At 61.5% G+C, this 18,057-nt stretch overlaps 1 protein-coding gene across 3 annotated transcripts in view; it reads left to right on the top strand.

Moving 5' to 3' along the window:
- The window catches only part of NECTIN1 (nectin cell adhesion molecule 1), a 102,302-nt gene that overhangs the window by 73,275 nt on the left and 10,970 nt on the right, over nt 1-18,057 (top strand). For 2 of the 3 annotated variants that reach the window (XM_070047241.1, XM_070047247.1), the window contains exons 6-9: nt 9,180-9,324; nt 10,099-10,174; nt 10,577-10,708; nt 17,374-17,555. In XM_070047241.1, coding sequence (XP_069903342.1) covers nt 9,180-9,324; nt 10,099-10,174; nt 10,577-10,708; nt 17,374-17,514 — 494 coding nt within the window. In that variant the 3' untranslated portion in view covers nt 17,515-17,555. Of the gene's footprint in view, nt 1-9,179; nt 9,325-10,098; nt 10,175-10,576; nt 10,709-17,373; nt 17,559-18,057 lie in introns of those variants that run through there. The other variant, XM_070047252.1, reaches the window with a different exon arrangement.

The following is an 18,057-nucleotide window of genomic DNA, read 5'->3' as shown; positions in this document are numbered from 1 at the left end:
GCAGGGAGCTGAATCGGAAGTGGAGCGGCCAGGACACAAACCTGCCCATTTAGAATCAGCTCCACAGGTGGAGGCTTTACCTGCTAGGCTGCAGCACCAGCCCCACGATGGTAAATTTCATCAGCAGAGGAAGCAGGTTCTCCATGAACTTGGCCGTTCTGAGTTTGTGTACTTCCTGTTTCCTTGCGTGCCTGGCACTGCTCCTTTGGAAAAGTCCTCATCTTGTCCAGGATGCAACTGTAGGGGTGATGGGGACGTCTGCTCCACCCTCAGAGTTTGCCAGAAGAAGCCAACAGTGGACAGGCAAACAGGGGACGGGCATGCGCGTAGGGCATCACAGGGGACAAGTGAGCACCCAGCAGCCAGAGGGAGGTGAACGCCCCCAGACGGTCTACAGGTGGACAGGGAGGAGGGCTGCCGGCTATTTCAGAGCGGAGTGGACAACTGGCAGAGTAGGTGGATAGGTCCCGAGAACCCCCAGCTGCCCGGGACAGCAGGGGTCTGGGCTCAGGCTAGGAGCTCCTCTTCCCTGCTGAATGCCACTGGAGAGGGGTGGACGCAGGACAATTGCAGTCCTCTAGCAGGGCTCGCCTTACATGAGAGAACCCCGGGACAGACCCCGCGTGTGCTTCGGGGAAGGAGAAGGTCAGAGCGACCTGGCTCTAGGGCCGCTTCTGTGGTTCACAGAACTCAGAGTCTCCAAGCACCAGGCTTCGAGACCTCGTTTCTGAGCTCCAACAAAATAAAGGAGGAGAACAACCTGTCACCCTCGGCTGTGAGGGGTGGGGTTTGAGGACCCCTGAAGCCAGATCCAGGGGGTCCAGGGAAGAGCTGGAAGGAGCTGGAGGCACAGCCCCGGCCCAGTGCACCCCTCACACCACCCAGGGCAGTCCTGTGGTGTGGTGGGTGAAGGTCTCCCTGAGTCTCCAGCAGGACAGGAGGGAGTGGCGGACCCCCCTCAAAACGGGCAGCAGAGGGGAGGGCTCAGGGCTGCTTCTGAGCCCCAAAGCACTGCGCATAGAGGCCGATAGGCTGCTCCTTCTCCCCAGTGTCACCCTCTTCCTCCCCCACCCACCCACCCAGCTCCAGTGCAAGCCCTGTGGGTGGAGCCTCCTTTGAATGCACTTGCTATTGTTGTCTTCAGCCCAACTGCCGGTGCCCAGGGCTGGTCTCAGCTGGCCCTGAAGTTCCACCTTCCTGACTCTGCGTGCAGGGCCACTGGGAGTGGGAGCCAGATTTGGCCGTCCCAGGGCTGTCGTCACTCAGGTCTTCTTACCCCCAGCGTTAGGCTAGAAGACAAGAGCTCGCCCAGGCTCCCCCCCCCCCAATCAGGGCGTCCTCACCCGAGGGAACAGGGGAGCTGCCCGAGTGGGGAGACGCCTGGAGAGACCTGGCAAAGACCCCAGACTCTCCCAGCCTGGCGGCACTTCCTGGGCCCCGCCCCAGTGCTTTTCACAGGGTGGGGCAGGGGTCTGGGCTGGGCCCTGCAGCCTGGCTGTGGACAGAGCTCCCTGGGTCACAACAACCCCAGGCCAGGGAGGCTGATTTCTGTGGGCACAGCTCTGCCCAGGAGGCAGGGCGGTAGTGAAGGAAAATCCTACTGCTGTTGGGAGAGTCTGCAGCCCCAGCCTGCCCCCTGCCCCCCAGCAGACTGGAGTTCCTGTTGAAATGCTAGGAATACTAGGATCCAGCCCCCGCTCCCATTCCTGTGACCTACAGAGGCCACTCCATGCCAGGCCCTCCATGTGCATTCCCTTATATCTTTCTGTGGCTTCCCACTTTACAGAGGGGAAAACTGATGCCCTACACCACTGCTAGGAAGCGGAGAACCCAACCACCATGCTTCCCACAGTTCCAGGCGCCTTTTCAGATTTGGGGCGTCTTTCCCCACTCTGGGAGGAGGCCTTTGTGAGAGGAAATGGGGAGGAAAGTGTGAGGGGGGGCCGGAGGAGAGGGAGGGATGAGTGTGTGACAGATAAATGGCTGCCCCCCGGCTGGGTGGTGCCCTTGCTCGTCCCCCTCCCTCCAGGGGGGCTGGGGGTCAGGTGCCCGCAGGGCAGGGTCCCCCAGTGAGAGACAGCCCCCCTCCCCCAAGGAATGTGCGTGAAATCCCTGTAACTGCGTCCAGCTGGGCCTCACCTTGGGACATGGCTCCTCTTCCTCCTAATGGAAGTGCGAAGGGTGCAGGCGAGGGCGCTGGCTTCCAGAGAGGGGACAGCGCAGGCCGAGGGAGGAGGACTGTCCCAGCCTTCCCTACGGGGGCCCTGGCAACGCATACACTTCACACACACACAGACGCATATATACAAACACACGTAGACACATATAAACACGCGTATACACATATACACACACACAGACACACATACACTTCACACACATACACACAAACAACTCATACACCTCATGTACACAGACACACACACAGACACACACAGATACACATATACTTCATACACACATATACACACATATAATACACACAGACACATATACTTCATACATACATATACCCACATACACACATATACACAAACACACAAATGCCTCATACACATAAACACACACCTCATACACACATATACACATATACACACATACACACATATATACAGACACAGACACGCATACACCTCACACACACATACACACACATACACACACATACACATATACACCTCATACACACACATACACACACGCATGCCCCTCGTCCTGATGCCCTCACAGCCCTAACAAGGCAGGACTCGTGGATCAAGACAGGGAAGGGGCCAAGCAAGGCTGAGGGGAGGGTGACAGAAGCCTCGGGCAGACTCAGTGCAGGCACCCGAGCCCTGGCCGCCTGGCAGCTCTCCCTAGGAGCAGCCGCGTGCCTGCCTATGAGAAGCAACGCGCACTGTGCCCGGACAAGGCAGGCACGTGCTCAGGGCCGCGCACTGTGTCACCTCCCCCAGGCCTGACCACCGTCCCACTGTGCCCGGGGCCACACACCGCGTCACCTCCCCCAGGCCTGACCGCCGTGCTGCTGTGCCCGGGCCACACACCGCGTCACCTCCCTCAGGCCTGACTGCCGTCCCGCTGTCACTGCCCTCTGCAGAGAGGACACCGCGGCTCCGGGGCTTGGCTGGCTCGCCCAAGATCACAGGCTCACATGGACTTGCACATGGACTGAAATGGAGGCAGCCCTGGGCCTGGAAATAGACAAGTGGGGTCCTCACCTCAGCACACTGAGAATCAGGACCCCTGGGTTGTGACCTCGCCTCCTTCACAGTGAGCTGTGTGACCCCAAGCACCTCACTAACCACTCTGAACCTCCAGTTACCCACCTGCCAACAGGCAAAGTGGAGGGGCCATCAAATATGACGGCTTACATCAAAGCACATGTAAGAGATCATCGATAGTGGGATAACGTGGCCCAGAGTGCCTGCTTAGGTGAAGAAGCCAAGCTTCCAGGGAGGGGAGAAGTGCCATCATCATCTTCATCACCATCACCCCATCACCATCATCATCACCACCTTCACCATCACCATCATCACCCCATCACTGTCATCATCATCATCGTCACCATCACCATCATCATCACCATCACCATCATCACCACCATCACCATCATCACCCCATCACCATCATCACCATCATCATCACCGTTATCTTCACCACAGTCACCATCATCAACTTCATCGCCAGCACCATCAATTTCCATTTATTGAAGAGCTAATGACAAAAATAGCAATCATTTATTGTACATCGACTGCGTGCCAGGCTGTGTGCTAAGCCCTTTCCGTAATTTATGTCTGCTCCAGGCAAGTGCGGTGGTAGTCAGGGGCAGGGGGAAACGGGGTCTGAGCCCTCAGCCTCCACCCAGAAGGTCTGAAGAAGGTGACCACCAAGTGGCCTCCAGCTGAGTTCAGGACCAGAGCAAACTCTGCAGCCCAAAGCAAAGGCTTTTGTGCTGAGCAGCCCGCCAGGGTGCTCCCAGGCTGATGGGCGGGCAGCCCGGGCCGGAGCTCACCCTACGGATGAGGGACAAGGGACGAGGGATGAGGAAGGCTCCCAGCAGTCCCAGGCTGGACAGAGGGCAGGGCAGAGCTTAGGAGGAGGAGGACAGGGCCGAGGCTGCCTGAGTATGAGCCCGCAGTCACTGGCTGTGCCGGCCAAGGAGGGGCTCAGACCCAGGCTCTCAGTGCTTCTCCCCCTGATTCCGAGGGGAGCACCTGCAGGGGCTGAGGTGTGGAGGAGCCGGGTGTGTCCACTCCTGGGCGAGGACAGAGCTGCCATGAGGGAGGGAGACATGGAGAACAGGACTGAGCAGCACATGCGGCAAGGCCTGTGATGGAGAGGAAGGGGTAAGGGCCGGCTGCGGAAGGAGTGCAGGGCTGGGGACAGGCCAAGGCCCCTGGGGTGGATGCCGAGGCCATGGGCTGCAGGCAGGGTCACTGCTGGTCCCTAGCCACAAGGCCGGAGGCCTACAACACCGCTGGCTTCCGTTAGCGCAGTGGGAATCATCCTAGCCGTGTGGTTGGAGCTGAGTTCTCACAGGTGGGGTCCAGTGGAGGAGCAAGATGAAAGCGAGTGCTCCACCTGGTGCTTGGGGAGGTTGGGCACATGGTGCCAGCAGCGGCGGGGGGGGGGGGGGGGGCGTCTCAGTCCATCTCAGCAGAGAAGAGTTGGCCCAGACCACCCTCCCTCCAGCCCTTGCCTCTGGCCCACACGAGGGAGGCCAGCCTGGCACGTGGGGGCTTAAGAAACAGCCAGGTGGACTCTGATCCCTGGACGGGCCCTGCATGGTAAAACCACCCCTCTTCCAGCCAACCCTCCCTCCAGGCACCAAGTTCAAGCCCCCAGCCTGCTCTGCCTGCTTGGCCTGCATCACGGGACCTGCACAGAGGGGCACAAGGCCCCAGGACGCCCCGAGAAGAGCAGCGCCGCTAGCCGCAGGCAGCGGAGAGGGGGCGTGACTGGCTGCTGTGATAAAATCCTAACCTCTCAGCCCCACCCCAGACCTCTGGCCTGTGTCTCCCCTTGCACCCTACTTCCCAGCCATATCCAATACCTGGAATTTTCCTCCTGTGCATCCACAGCCCTCCTCATCCTGCCCACGGTGTTCTCCTCCCTTTGTTGTCCCAGTGAACTCCTACAGGGCTTTCAAAACCCTGCCCAGGAGCCCCGCTCCCTGGGAAGCCATGAACCCGAGCCCACTGCTCTCTTCCTACACCAATCCAGAGCCTGGGCTAGACCTCCGCAGGCCTGAATCTCAAAATAGGGCATGTGTTTGTGTACGTGTCTGTCCACTCCCCCCCGCCCAGACATGGGGCCAGACCCCAGCACCAGGCAGGCAAGGAGCGAGGCAGGAAGCTAGGTGTCCTGTTTCCCTCCTCACACCAAGCTCAGTCGGGGTTCAGAGGGTGGGGGAGGCAGGGAGCAGCAGACTAAGATGGTTGGCTGCATGCTGTGACCCAAAGCTCCTCACACTCCCTGACCGTGGCCTTGGTGCTCTGGACCCTAGAAGAGCCAGCAAGCCCCTGGCGGTCCCTGGTCTGCAGCCCCCCTCCCCACGGGTTGGAATCCAGGCCTATGATAATCTCCTAATGATGGCTTTCACTTGTGCAGTCTGATGGACCAGAAGGCTGGGTGTGATGCTGCCATGCAATGGACAAGAGAACCGAGGCTCAAAGGGGTCACTGGTGACCCCAGAGACAGACAGAGCCATGAGGGCCTTGGCCAGAAGGCCCCAAGAGCAGGTGCAGGCTCTGCCTGTAGAGGGGAGCTGAGAGGCGACAGCCTACTGACGTTTCAGGGCAAAAAGAGACTTCAACCTGGGCCCCCTGCATCCCTGTCCACCTATGGCAGTGCAGCTGTCCACCCCGGCCATGCAACTCCGCAGAGTAAGGCACATGGTTGGCCACACAGTGCTGTTACAAGAACTGGGCCCGGCACGGAGCCTGGAGCACAGCAGGCGCCCGGGAGGCCCTCTGTCCCCTCCCTCACACACTGCCCCCCGCTTCCCGAAGCCCCACACTCTAGCCCCAGCCCAGTCTTCTCACAATCAGGCCCGGCTGCCTGCAGGTGCCTGGGCCTGCCCTGGAGCCCGCGGCAACGTTAGGGGGGCAGCGGATTCGTCTCGGTGTAACCAGAGAGCGTCTGGGGCGTGATGCCAGGGCTCCAGCTGGGGCCAGCGCCAGCCCCCTCCTGGCAGCTGTCACAGGGAGGCCCCACGGGGCAGGGGTGGAGAGGGCCGTGCCCAGCGACAGAGGAGGGTGGGAGGGAGGTCTGTGCTGAGGGAGGACCCAGGACAACCAGGTAGGCTGTGGTCCAAACCAGGAGCCTCACACTCCTGGGTGGGTGCCAGAGCCCACTCTGCCCCTGAGGAGCGGGGTGACCTGGGGCAGATCACTAAAGCCCTCTGCACTTCATCTTGCGAAACAGGAGAAACACCCCGAATCGGCACGGGGCCTAGCACACCACGCTTGAAGCTGGTGGGTTCTTCTGCCCTCATGTTCTCTCCACGAGGGTGGGACCCCTCTCCCCCTGCAGGGCCAGGGCCCCCAGGGAGGCTGCACTTAGATTCTGAGGGGCGTGAGACATGGAGAGAGCGCAGTTTGTAGCAGGAGAGTCGGAGCTACCCAGCGTGGCCCCAGCCTGCGTGAGCCCAGCCCACAGCAGCCCACGCTTTGGGGCCCTTGGCTTTGTTAATACCCGTGTTAGTGCGCACACAGACTCACGTGCCGTGTGCTTTGTTTTCCCTGGAAGAGTGAGGTGAGACGATGCACCATGGTAGGAGGCCTTTTGTAAAGACAGGTGCCCCCCACCTCTCTTGCAAAGCAGCCCCGAGGCCCTGTGGGGGTGAGGGGGTGAGGCCCAGAGGAGGGGTCCTCCAAAGCAGCGAGCCCCGAAACCTCGCTCCCTCCTGCCCGGATCTCACACAGGGCCGGCCCGCCAAGCTCGGCTGGCTCTCACGGGAGAGAAACCTGAACTCCACGAGCCAGAGGGGGTTCACGTCCATTTCCCTGCAGCTCCCCCAGCCCGGCCCTCTGAGAACACTAGGCTGCCTCTGCTGTGCCCACTGGAACCCCAGTACCAGCTTGGGTTGTGTCCAGCGAGACACAGTGAGGCAGCTGGGACTCAGGGAGAGAGCTCCCTCTGGTGGAAGGTGCGATTGCAGACATGGACGCGGGCGGGGGGCTCTGCCCTGGGCTCAGCCAAACTTCAGCTCGCGCCCACCGCTGGCACCGAGCGCTTCCTGTGCGCTGGGCAAGTAAATCACAACCTGCAGGAAAGGCACTGAAAGCGGGTGTTAGGGTTGTCTAGAGGAGGACAGCCGCCCGGGGAGGGCATTGGGAGGGCTGAAAGGAGGAGGCAGATGCAGGTTAAACCTGGAGGAGGGGTTGTCCTGGCCAGGGCAGCGCAGAGAGAGAGAGAGAGAGAGAGAGAGAGAGAGACTGAGACTCTTAGAGACAGAGAAACTCCTACTAACATCTGAGATGGTAGGAGGCAGGGCCGTGCCTTGGGGAGCTGCAAGTGGGCCCTGACCGGTAGCTGTGTGTCGGGGGCAGTGAGGAGCCCTTGAGCACCGTGCTGAGGGCTGGGAACCCCAGGAGGACTGGAGGCAGGCAGGTGCACACCAGACTGTAGTTTAGAAAGATCGCGCGGCCCCAAGGCTGGGAATGACTTGCAGAGGACAAGACTGGAGACAGAGGCTAGGGAGGCCCGGCAGACGGCCAGGTGGCGCTGGGGACCGGGAGGAAGCAGCCTACCTGGAAGCTGTCCGGGAGGTAGAAGCCGCATGCACCCCAGAGGAGTTCAGAGGCCCCGGGGCTGTCTGTTAACCAAGGAGGGAAGCAGAGCAGGGAGCCTTGGGGATGAAGTGGCAGGGGTGCTAAGGTGTCATGGCTTAGAGGAAAGCGGACAGGTTGCATTTAAGCGGTAGTAGCATCCCCAATGCTCTGACGGTTGGTGCTGGCGGAGGGGCCGAGGAGGAGGGGTCTGGGGAGTCTGAGTCCCCTGGATAGACACACAAAGAGCCCAGGACTCCTGGCCAGGGAAGGACGTGGGGGTTGCAGGGGCGAAGCAAGTGTGCAGAGGCGCCCCCTCCGGCTACCAGGAGCTAGGACAAGAGAGGGGCGGGAGCGCAGGTCTCCATCAGCCGCCCCTGCCTGCAGGGTGCCGAGGTGGAGGAGAGGAGAGGGAGAGAGAGGCAGGTGCTCGTCAGTCCCACTTTAGGAAAATTGGCTCCATGATGTTTATTGCAAACTGCAATTTAGCATCCCATTCAGGTGCTCTCCGTGATTAATTACATGGGCTATGGCGGTGGAGAGGCGGGAGAGAGAGCAGTGTGTGTACGATTTTCCTCTCGGTCCCTTTCCTCCTCGGGGTTGGAAAGGTCAGAGGTGAAAGCTGGAGCCCAGTGTGGGGGGAGGGGTGGGCACAAAGGGCCTAGCACCCTCTGTGACTTCATACACGAAGCCTGGACAGCCGGAATGTGGCTTGTCCCCAGGCCACCCACGGATAAGTGGCTTCAGCTCAGACCGAGACGTCACTCAAGAAAACCCCAGCCAACCTCTGGGGACTGTTCTCTTGCAAGGCCCAGAGAGGCTGAGTGGGCACCCCACCGGCTGCCCAGGACCCCAGTTCTATGGGGAGCAACCAGGGGAGCCGAACAGAAGGTGGGCTCAGCCCCCTCATCCGGGACAGCAGCCTCTGCTCTTGCAGCCTTTCCTTACAGAAGAGACTTGGTTTCCCCCAGGACCCCCAGGCGCCCCCTCCCCATCCAGTCTCACAGCTCCTGTCTTCCCTTCATGATCCCCCACTCTCCCTTTGGAACTGGGAGGGCAAAGCACCAATTAGTTCATTTGCTTGTTTAATTGCGTAGGGAGGGAAGGAAATTAACTCCTCTACAGGGTTCTTCCCTGCAGGGCCAGCCGTGGAATGAGGGCGGGGACCCCCTCTCAGTACCCTCTGCTGCCCTGGGTACCCCATCCCCAGCCCTGTGCCCCAGATCCCAGGACACCTGGGGATGGAGTCCTGGCCCAGGGGGCCAGGGAAGCTGAGCTCAGCCACGGCCGCTGACCCCAGCACATTGCTGCCACCACTCAGACCCTCCCTGCCTCACTCCAGTGCCCCTCCCCCTTCCCCTCCCCCTCCCTCTTTCACTGATTCTCTTTCTTGTCTCTTGCTTCCAGCAAAGCCCCTCCCCCGGGGGGGCCCAGGAAGGGCCAGCAGGCTCCTGGGGGGCACCGTGGCCGTGGTGCTCATCCTTGGCGTGGCTCTCGCTGTCCTCTTCGTGTGCCGCCGGCAGAAGAGCCGGCTGGGGACGCTCGGTGACCAGTGAGTGCCGATGGCCGCGTCGCCTGCCCCTGGACTCTGAGGGCTTCCCCACCCCACCAGGGAAGCAGGGGTGGGGGGGGTGGGCACTGACCCCCAAGGGCACAGGATGAGTCCTGAAGGTGCCCCCCACCCTCTCAACCTCCTAAGCAGCTGCCATGCGGGCAGGGAACTGAGGCAAGGGGGGCCCACCGCTCACAAGGTTTACCTGACAAGGGGTGAGGACAGAGCCAGGGCCCGAGAGGGGAGGGGGCACTGAAGACCTCGCCAGCGCCGCCAACGTTGTGGTGCGATATTTCAAAATCTAAACTCCTGCCAAAAATCCACGATGGACGAAACCCCAACAGCTTCCATCAAGCCGGCGTTGCCTCGGGCTCCAACACGGCTCAGCCTGCCGCTCTTACCAATTCCACTTGGGATGTCGAGATTTTGTTCATCATGGATTTGGGACTAATTTTCCTTTTAGAAACACGGCACTGGGTATTCTGCATCGTGGTGACGGACATCTCAGGCCTCCCATAATTTGTACTCGAGGTTCCATGCCCCTGGGCCTGGTGAAGACCCCTGAATGCCCACCTGACCTTTGGCCCAGGAGGCCTGAGACCCTGGTGGATCCTGTATGGCCAGGCTGGGAAGGGGGGTGGGTGGCGCCCCCTCAGCCAACTCCTGAACCCCAGCCTCACAGCCGACGCCTGGAGCAGAACCCTGGGCCTGTGGCTGCGAGTGGGGCTCAGGGACCAGACTGGGACAGAGGTGCCCCTCATTCTGTACCCCCAGGACCGATCTGCCTCCCTCCCAGAAGCTGGAGCCTTCCCCGGACAGGCAGAGCGGCCATGCACCGGACGGCAGCCAGGTGGGCCTGGGGCAGCAGGGAGAAAGACTACACTGCAGGGATGGCAAGAAAAACGGGCAGGTGGCCCCAGGGAGGGGGCCCACATGGAGGCAGAGCCTTTGCCCCTCTGCGGGGCCTGTTCTCGGGGGCCAGGCTGTGCCCCAGCCCCCATCCTGAGAGAGGACAAGGTAGGACCCTCCCACCCAGGAAGAACATCTCTCCCTTCCGGTTCATTCATCCATTAAAACAAAGTCATCCCTGGAGGCAGCCAAGCCAAGGCCCAGGTGCATCGGTCCTCCCAGGGTCAGTGTGGTGGACGCCAGCAAGGGGGATGTGGGGACCAGAGGAGAGCCCCCGTCACACCGGGAGCGCACGAAGGGCGCCCGGCGCGAGGGCGGGGAAAAGTGCCTCCTTCTTTTCCAGGTGCTCCACCTGGAGTCCGGGAGGCGGCGGCAGCAGCAGCAGGAGGAGGAGGACGAGGGAGAGGCTCTGCAGAAGCTGTCCCTGCAGCCCCCCTACTATGACCTGGGCTTCTCCCCTGCCCACCACCCCCTGGTAAGGACCACCGAACCCCAAGGACAGGGCCCCAGGCCGGGCTGAGAGCCGGAGAGGGAACGAGGATACTGGAGGCTGAGAGGCGGGGGAAGGGCAGGCCTAGGAGCCCTTCCTGGCTGTACCACTGCAGGTGTCCAGGGCCAGACACAAGACAGACCAGTGGGAGAATGGGCTTCCCACTGAGGCTGAGCCCAGTCCCTCCCAGCTTTCCCTCCCCCAGGCCCCGCCCCCCACTCGTACCCTGCACCCCAGTCCTGCCAATGAGCACCAGAATGCCAGCCGCAGCCCCTCCCCCTGGCCCCACTCCCAGCCACTGAAAGGGCCAGCGTCCACTTGAATGGCTGCCATCCCTGCCCACAGCCCATTCCTTTCAGCAGACATGGGGGCTGGGGGCCCTTTCCCTGTGGTGCCAGCCCAGAGACCCAGGCCAGCCCACCTGGGCCCAAAGATAACACACAGTCTCCTGGCACGGTGGGCGAGCCAGGTCTTTGTCTCCACATACAGCCTGCCTCCTCCTTGGCTGGCAGTGCCAACGTGGGCCCATCTGGGTGCCAGATCCTGCATTTCCTTCCCTGGGTGCTGAGCCCAGAGGACCAACCCAGCCCCCACCTCCTGGTCAGACAGGGGGCGGGAGCCCTAGAGACTCAGAAGGAGCCGGAACTGACTGGACCAAAGGGCAGTCCTCAGGCGGCAGCCGGGCAACCCCTGTCCCACGCTTCTTCCCCACGGAGGGTGCGGCCTGCCTGTCCATCAGAGGCACCCCAGCAGCAGGGTGGAGCACCCACTGCGTCCTAGGCACCTCGCTGAGCCTCAGAGCGGTCGGTGTGGTGAGCCTGTGCTTGTCTCCATTGTGTGGATGATGACACTGAGGCTCAGGGACTGGGTGCTGGGCCTTGAATGCATGCATCCCCTAAGGGTTCGTGTAGTGGGGGCTTGGTCCCCAGTGTGGTGCTGTTAGGAGGTGGCCTGGTGGGACGTGGGCAGGTCACTGGGGTGCTGCCTTCAGAAGGGATTAATGCAGTGCTCACGGGACTCCGTCAGTTCCCACGAGAGGGTGGTTGTGACAACCATGCCCAGCCCCCCTCTGTCTTGCCACCTGCTCTCACTCACACACTCCTGCCCTGATGCCATTAGCCACGATGCAACACAGCCAGCCAAACAGAGGTCAGCACCGTGCTCTTGAACTTCCAGAACCGTGAGCAAAATAAACCTTTCTTCCCACAGTACCCAGCCTCAGGAATTTAATTATAGCCACAGGAAACAGACTAGGACAAGAGGCTTGCCCAAGATCCGCCAGTTGGTGATTGGAGAAAGCGTAACTTAAAGCCCAGGTCCTCTGCTCTCGAGTCTAGGCCCTAAGCAGGCAGCAGGTGTGCCCGAAGACAAAGGAGGGCTTGAAGAGCCTCAGGCAAACGGTTCAGGAAACACAGAGCCTCCTGCGGACCCCGGCCTCCTGTGTGCCACCTGTGGCCTGGCTGCCCCTCAGCCCCAGGAGCCCAAAGAGGAGGCCAGGTAGCCCTGAGAGCTTGGGTGCAGAGCAGAGCTGGGGGCCAGGTTGTCACTCTGGGCCACAGAAGCAGCACGGCACCCCCAAGCCTGCCTCAAGGCCGTCAGAAAGAACCTTATCCCAAGCCTGAAAGCGGGAGAGGTAGGACGGAGTGGGGAGCCCCGCTGACTCCAGAACAGAGCACACTGGCCTGCCCCCCACCCTAGTCCCCAGTCCCCAGCCTTCCTCGTCAGGGAGGGAGAAGCGGGGAGAAGCGAGATGATGGAAGTCGGCAATTTGGAGACCACGGAAAACTCCGATGGGATCCCCTGGGGCCCGGGCACGGCATGAAATCGCTGTGATGTAGGAGGACAGCTGCAGCTGGCCCTAATCCGCTCCGACGACGCCTCCGTCTCGCTCTCCGACTGCTGCCCCCGCAGCCTGGCATGCATGGCCCTCCCCGGGGGCACAGGAGGAGCCACGCCATGGCTGGCGGCTCTGGCTCAAGGGCAATGCCCCGTGCCTCGGCCCAGGGGTGGCGTATGGAGGTCCCCAGGGGAAGGCAAGCCCTGGCATCCCGGGAGGCCCCCTTGTTGTCAACAAGAGAAGCGTAATTCCTGTTAGCTCGCCCGGCGATTACACAGCCTGGGAAGGATTTATCCCCAGTCCTCGGGTTTGTTGCCGGTGCAGCATGTATACAAGGCACATTATTGATGTTGTCATCAATTCTCCCTCCCAACAAGCAGTGAGAGGGAGCCAGGCGGAGAGCAGGCACTGTTCACCGAGGCCAGGCTCCCGGGAGCCGGCGGGAAGGCTGGGGCCCCACAACTGGAGGCTCCTCCAAGCTCCGTGGCCCCAGCCTGGGTGGGCCCAGGCCCCTGTCAGTGTGGACCAGGCGCACGCTGCACACCCATCCACAGGTGCTCACTGAGGCCACAGCCCTCCCCTCCATGTCGGCATTTGGTTGCATTTGGACAGCTCAGTGACTCTAGGCTAGATCTCAGGGAGGACTTCCACAGGCCCCAAAGCCAGGGTCTGGGAGGGGAGACACTGCTCTGCCTTGAGGGACAGGGATTCCCGCCTCCTCGGTCCTGTGAGCCCGGGCAGCACAGGTGAGAGGCAGAAGACTGCACGCCACGCCTGCAGGGGATGGGGTCGAAGCTGCCGTGTGTCCCCAGCCACAGACCCTAAGGTGAGGTGGGATGTGCAAGAATCATGGGGCCACCTGTGAGGGGTCCAGGAGGAGGCGGAGCCTGCCGGTGTGAGGCTACGCTGCTGTCCCTGTGAGAAGAGGGCAAGGAGGGCTTGATTAGAAGTCTCAGAACGGCAGTGAGAATCCCCGGGGCCCCATCCAGATCAGTCACTGGTGGGTGCCGTCTGGGTACTGGTGGGCTCAGTGCAAACCCTCTGGGAGGTCGGGCAGGGTGGCAGATGGGCCTGTAGCCAACCACAGCCCTGCTGCCAGAAAGCCAAGCTGCCCACGTCCTCAGCTGCCACAGTCCACACAGGACCACTCGTCCACCCAGGTTCAGCGCCCGGCGGCTCCTGTTGCGACCCAGACCTCACGCTCCCCTTCCCATGTCTGCCCGAAAACCCCTCTCTCAGCTGCGCCCAGCGGGTCTCTGTGGCTCACCCAAGCTTCCGCCCTGAGGGCAGACCCTTCCCAGGCCCGGGGATTGCATGAGGCCGTTCAGTGGGACGACAGAAGAGGCACCCCAGTACACAGGTCCCGGAAGGCCAATACAGCCACCTCCCTACCCCCACTGACAGCAGCAGCCTGACCTGCGGGGGAGGGGGGTCACTAAACCCTGCCAACACGTGGCACCCCAGTGCCCAGGCAGCGGCTTGGGAGCAGTGCAAGGGGACCCTCCAGGCAGAGCCCCCTGGGACAGAGATGCAAGCTCCGAATCTCCCACTAGGACACATGAGCCGGGGAAAGAAGGCCCCTCCTTGGCTCCCAGCCCCTGGTGCTCTTCCTGTTGGGCACTCCGACCACTTAACGACCCTTGCGGGTGCGGCCATGAGCGGGCACTTCAGCTGGCGGTCAGGAAACTGCTCCAGCGGTGGTGGACTGTCTCAGCCCGTCCAGCCTGCTGTAGGGAAATAGCGGGTAAACATCAGGAGTGTCTGTCTCACAGTTCCGAGGCTGACAAGTCCACGGTCAAGGTGCTGGCCGTTCAGCGTCTGGCTAAGGTGCCACTTCCTGGTGCATAGATGGTGTATTCTCTCCACGTCCTCAGATGATAGGAAGGCAAGTGAGCTCTCCGGGCCTCTTTTCTTTTCTTTTCTTTTCTTTTTTTTTTTTTTTTTTTTTTTTTGACAGGCAGAGTGGACAGTGAGAGAGAGAGACAGAGAGAAAGGTCTTCCTTTGCCGTTGGTTCACCCTCCAATGGCCGCCGCGGCCAGCGCGCGCTGCAGCCGGCGCACCGCGCTGATCCGATGGCAGGAGCCAGGTACTTATCCTGGTCTCCCATGGGGTGCAGGGCCCAGGTACTCGGGCCATCCTCCACTGCACTCCCGGGCCACAGCAGAGAGCTGGCCTGGAAGAAGGGCAACCGGGACAGAATCCGGCGCCCCGACCGGGACTGGAACCCGGTGTGCCTGCGCCGCAAGGTGGAGGATTAGCCTAGTGAGCCGCGGCGCTGGCCATCTGGGCCTCTTTTATAAGCACACCAACCCCGTTCACCACCACCTGGGGAGTCAGGATTCCAGTGCAGCACTCTGGGGGTGGAGCCCCGCGTTCAGGCCCGAGCCTGGACCACCATTCTCTAAACACCATCTGGCTTCTAAAGGCCAAGACTGATGAATTCAGCAGATGACCAACCACCTCTGCCTTTTTTTTTTTTTTCTGAAAAGATTGATGTATTCATTTATTAAAGTGCAAAGTGACAGAGATAGAGGAAGAAGGAAGGTGAGATCTTCAAACCCACTGGCTCACTCCCCAAGCATCCACAACAGGTGGAGCCAGGCCAGGCCAAAGCCAGGAGCCAGGAGCTTCTTCCAGGTCTCCCTCCTGGGTGGCAGAGGCTCAAGCACTTGGGCCATCCTCCTCTGCTTCCCAGGCCACCTGCAGGGAGCTGGATGGGAAGTGGAGCAGCTGGCACTTGAGCCAACGCCCCGGTATGGGATGTGGGCATCTGTGGCCCACAGCGCATGCCTGCACCCCCATTTCTGATTTCCTCTCTCAGCTGATGAGGGCAGTTTCGGGGATCTCCACTCGGCTCTTACCTCACAGGCCAAGAACTCGGTGGGGGTTAGTGTGTCAGCCCCAGTCCCACACTTGTGCTGTGCTCCCAGCAGTGAGCTTGCCCCATACATCGCCATGTGGTCCTGGCTGGAGAACTGAATCCCATATCCTTGGAAAATGCCGAGTGCACGAATTCCTGCTTATCCAGTCTTTGGCTCCTTGATCAAGAACCCTCCAAACCCAACCCAGGAGTGCCCTCCTGGCTTTGGCTGGCACCTGCTAGCCGGTTCCTGCCACTGTGCTCCACAGCGTGTGGTCTCTCCCTTCTTGATCACGAGCTGGGCCGTGGGAGAACTTGACCCTGCTCTCGGCCTGCCTCCAGGAACAGCGGTGGGCAGCTCCTGTTGCCTCTGCACTTGACCCCAGCATGGGGCAGTAGGAGCTCTGACCAGGGCAGGGTGGGCCTCGTCTGTCTGCTCTTAGGGACTCATCCTCGGAGGACTTCTTCCCTCCGTCCCAGCCTTGGTCTTTCCCAAGCCCGGCCCTTCCTGGCCCAGCAAACCTGCAGTGGCTAAGCATGCCTGGGGCTGTGATCCTTCTTGCACACCCTGGGGCTGCTCCTCTGCTGCGTCCGCTCCGCCACATCTCCGCAGGAGGCTGCCAGAGGGTCTGTGGCTTTAACTGCTGAAGGCCCTCCGTCCCTGCTGTTCTCAGCAGATGTCCGCGTGACTTCGGCATAAGCAGGGCTGGACACCACCTCCGCCCCCCGCAGGCCTTGTGCCCTGCTTCTCAGATGCCTGCGTCATGGGGGCTGGAAGTCTTCCCCACCAGCACGCTCTCCCAGGTCGCACATGACTGGGCCACGGCCTCTCTGGGTGCCACTTTCCACTCAGGGTGAGGGCCTCCTTGCCAGCAGGCAGTGAGCAAGCCAGGCTGGCTCTAGAAAGCTCAGAGGGCCTGGGGAGGAGAAGGAGGCAGGGCAGAACTTTCCTTTGAGAGGACTCCGGGGCTCACACACTCACCTTAGCCCCGCATTGTGTCCCTGACCATGGCCACTGCGGGGCATGAGATTGGTACTGGGGGGGGGGCAGTCGGGACCTGGCGTAGGAGGGGGAGCCCTGGGGTCCATGGGTAGTGATATTGCTTACATGCATTTGGTTTCCCCATTGTGCAAGCACATCCCAGGCTCAGGGGCCAGCACGTGGCACCATGGTTAACGGGGTGTCTAGGATGCCGGCATTCACAGCTGGAGGACCTGGGTTCAAGTGCTGGCTCTGCTCCGGGGTCCAGCTCCCTGCTAATGTGCATTCCAGGAGGCAGCAGGTAATGGTCAAGTGCTTGGGCCCCTGCTGCCCACACAGGGGACCCAGATGGAGCTCCTGGCTCTCAGCTTCCGCTTGATCCAGCCTCAGTTGCCACGGGCATCTGCTAGTGAACCAACCAATGGATGGGAGGCCTCTCTCTCTCTCTCTCCCTCCCTCTTACTCTCTCTCTGTCTTCTCTGCCTTTGAAATAAATAACTAAATGATCTTTTCTAAAACTGAAAACCTAGGATGGTTGGTGGATGAGCAGGGGGCCAGACATGCCATAGTAAGGGAACCCAGCTGAATTCAAAGCCAGGCCACCGACTCCGCGTCCCACTGGTGCCACCACCGCTCTGCTGAAACCGCCTCCGTGACCCCTGCTCTCTGGGCTGGCCTCCCCACTCTGCAAAATGAGAAGGGCCTTGAGAACCCTGGGCCGGGAGAGCGAGGCACCCCTCCCGGGGCTAAGGGGACGCAGCTCAGCAAGGCCTGGGGACACTTTGTGACAGCTTTGTGAGCACGCTTCCAGACCCTGGTTTTCTCTGTGGGCACTGATCCTCGGCGTCGGCTTCTCTCCCCACCCCCACCCCGTCCCCCCACCCCCGCACGCCCACACCTCCGGGCTGCTTCCTCCTGGTCCTCCCCGCTTCTCGCTTCCTGCCGTCTCTCCCCGCTGTCTCATTCCTAGGGCTCTGACCCAGAGGACCCCGACGTCTACTACGCAGAGCTGGACACCTCCGCCCTAGGACAGGTGCCAGGGCCACGGCCCGCCGTGCCGGGGCCCGGAGAAGCCGTGGAATATGCCACCATCCAGCTGAGCCCGGCCTAGCACACAACGTCGCGCTGCCCAGCCCTGCCTCCGGACTCCAGGTACACCCTGCCCACCGCCCTGCCGCCCTTCCCGAGCAGTCCTAGGGCTGGCAAAGCAGGATGGGCCCTGGCACAGCCTCTCTGGTGGCCCCTGCAAGTGTCCCACACCTCCCAAGAGCTAGTTAGGGTCCCAGGACCCGTGACCAGCCAGGGCTTTGCCCCCAGCACCCCACACGCCATCGCCAACATCCTCTGCAGATGAAGCCCCCAGCCCCGCTGTTAGGTTTGCAGGAGTGACAGGCCAGTGGGTGCGGGGACCTCCCTGGGGGCCATCTGCACAGCCGCTCCCAGTGGGCTGGAGTTGGAAGCCGGCTGTGTCCCTCCTCCCAAGGAAGGGACACCGTGGGCCTGAGGAAGGGGCTGGGCGCCAGGCACAGGCTCCTCGCGCCCCAGAGAAGCAGGCTCCACGGCACAGCTTCTTGTGAGGTCCGGGCCCCCAGGGAGAGGCTCAGAGTGGGGAGACAGACTGGGGGCCCAGAAAAGAGCCATTAATCTCATAAAT

Source organism: Oryctolagus cuniculus, chromosome 1, assembly GCF_964237555.1.
Source record: "Oryctolagus cuniculus chromosome 1, mOryCun1.1, whole genome shotgun sequence".
NCBI classification, from domain to species: domain Eukaryota; kingdom Metazoa; phylum Chordata; class Mammalia; order Lagomorpha; family Leporidae; genus Oryctolagus; species Oryctolagus cuniculus.
This window is presented reverse-complemented; position numbering and strand designations above follow the sequence as displayed.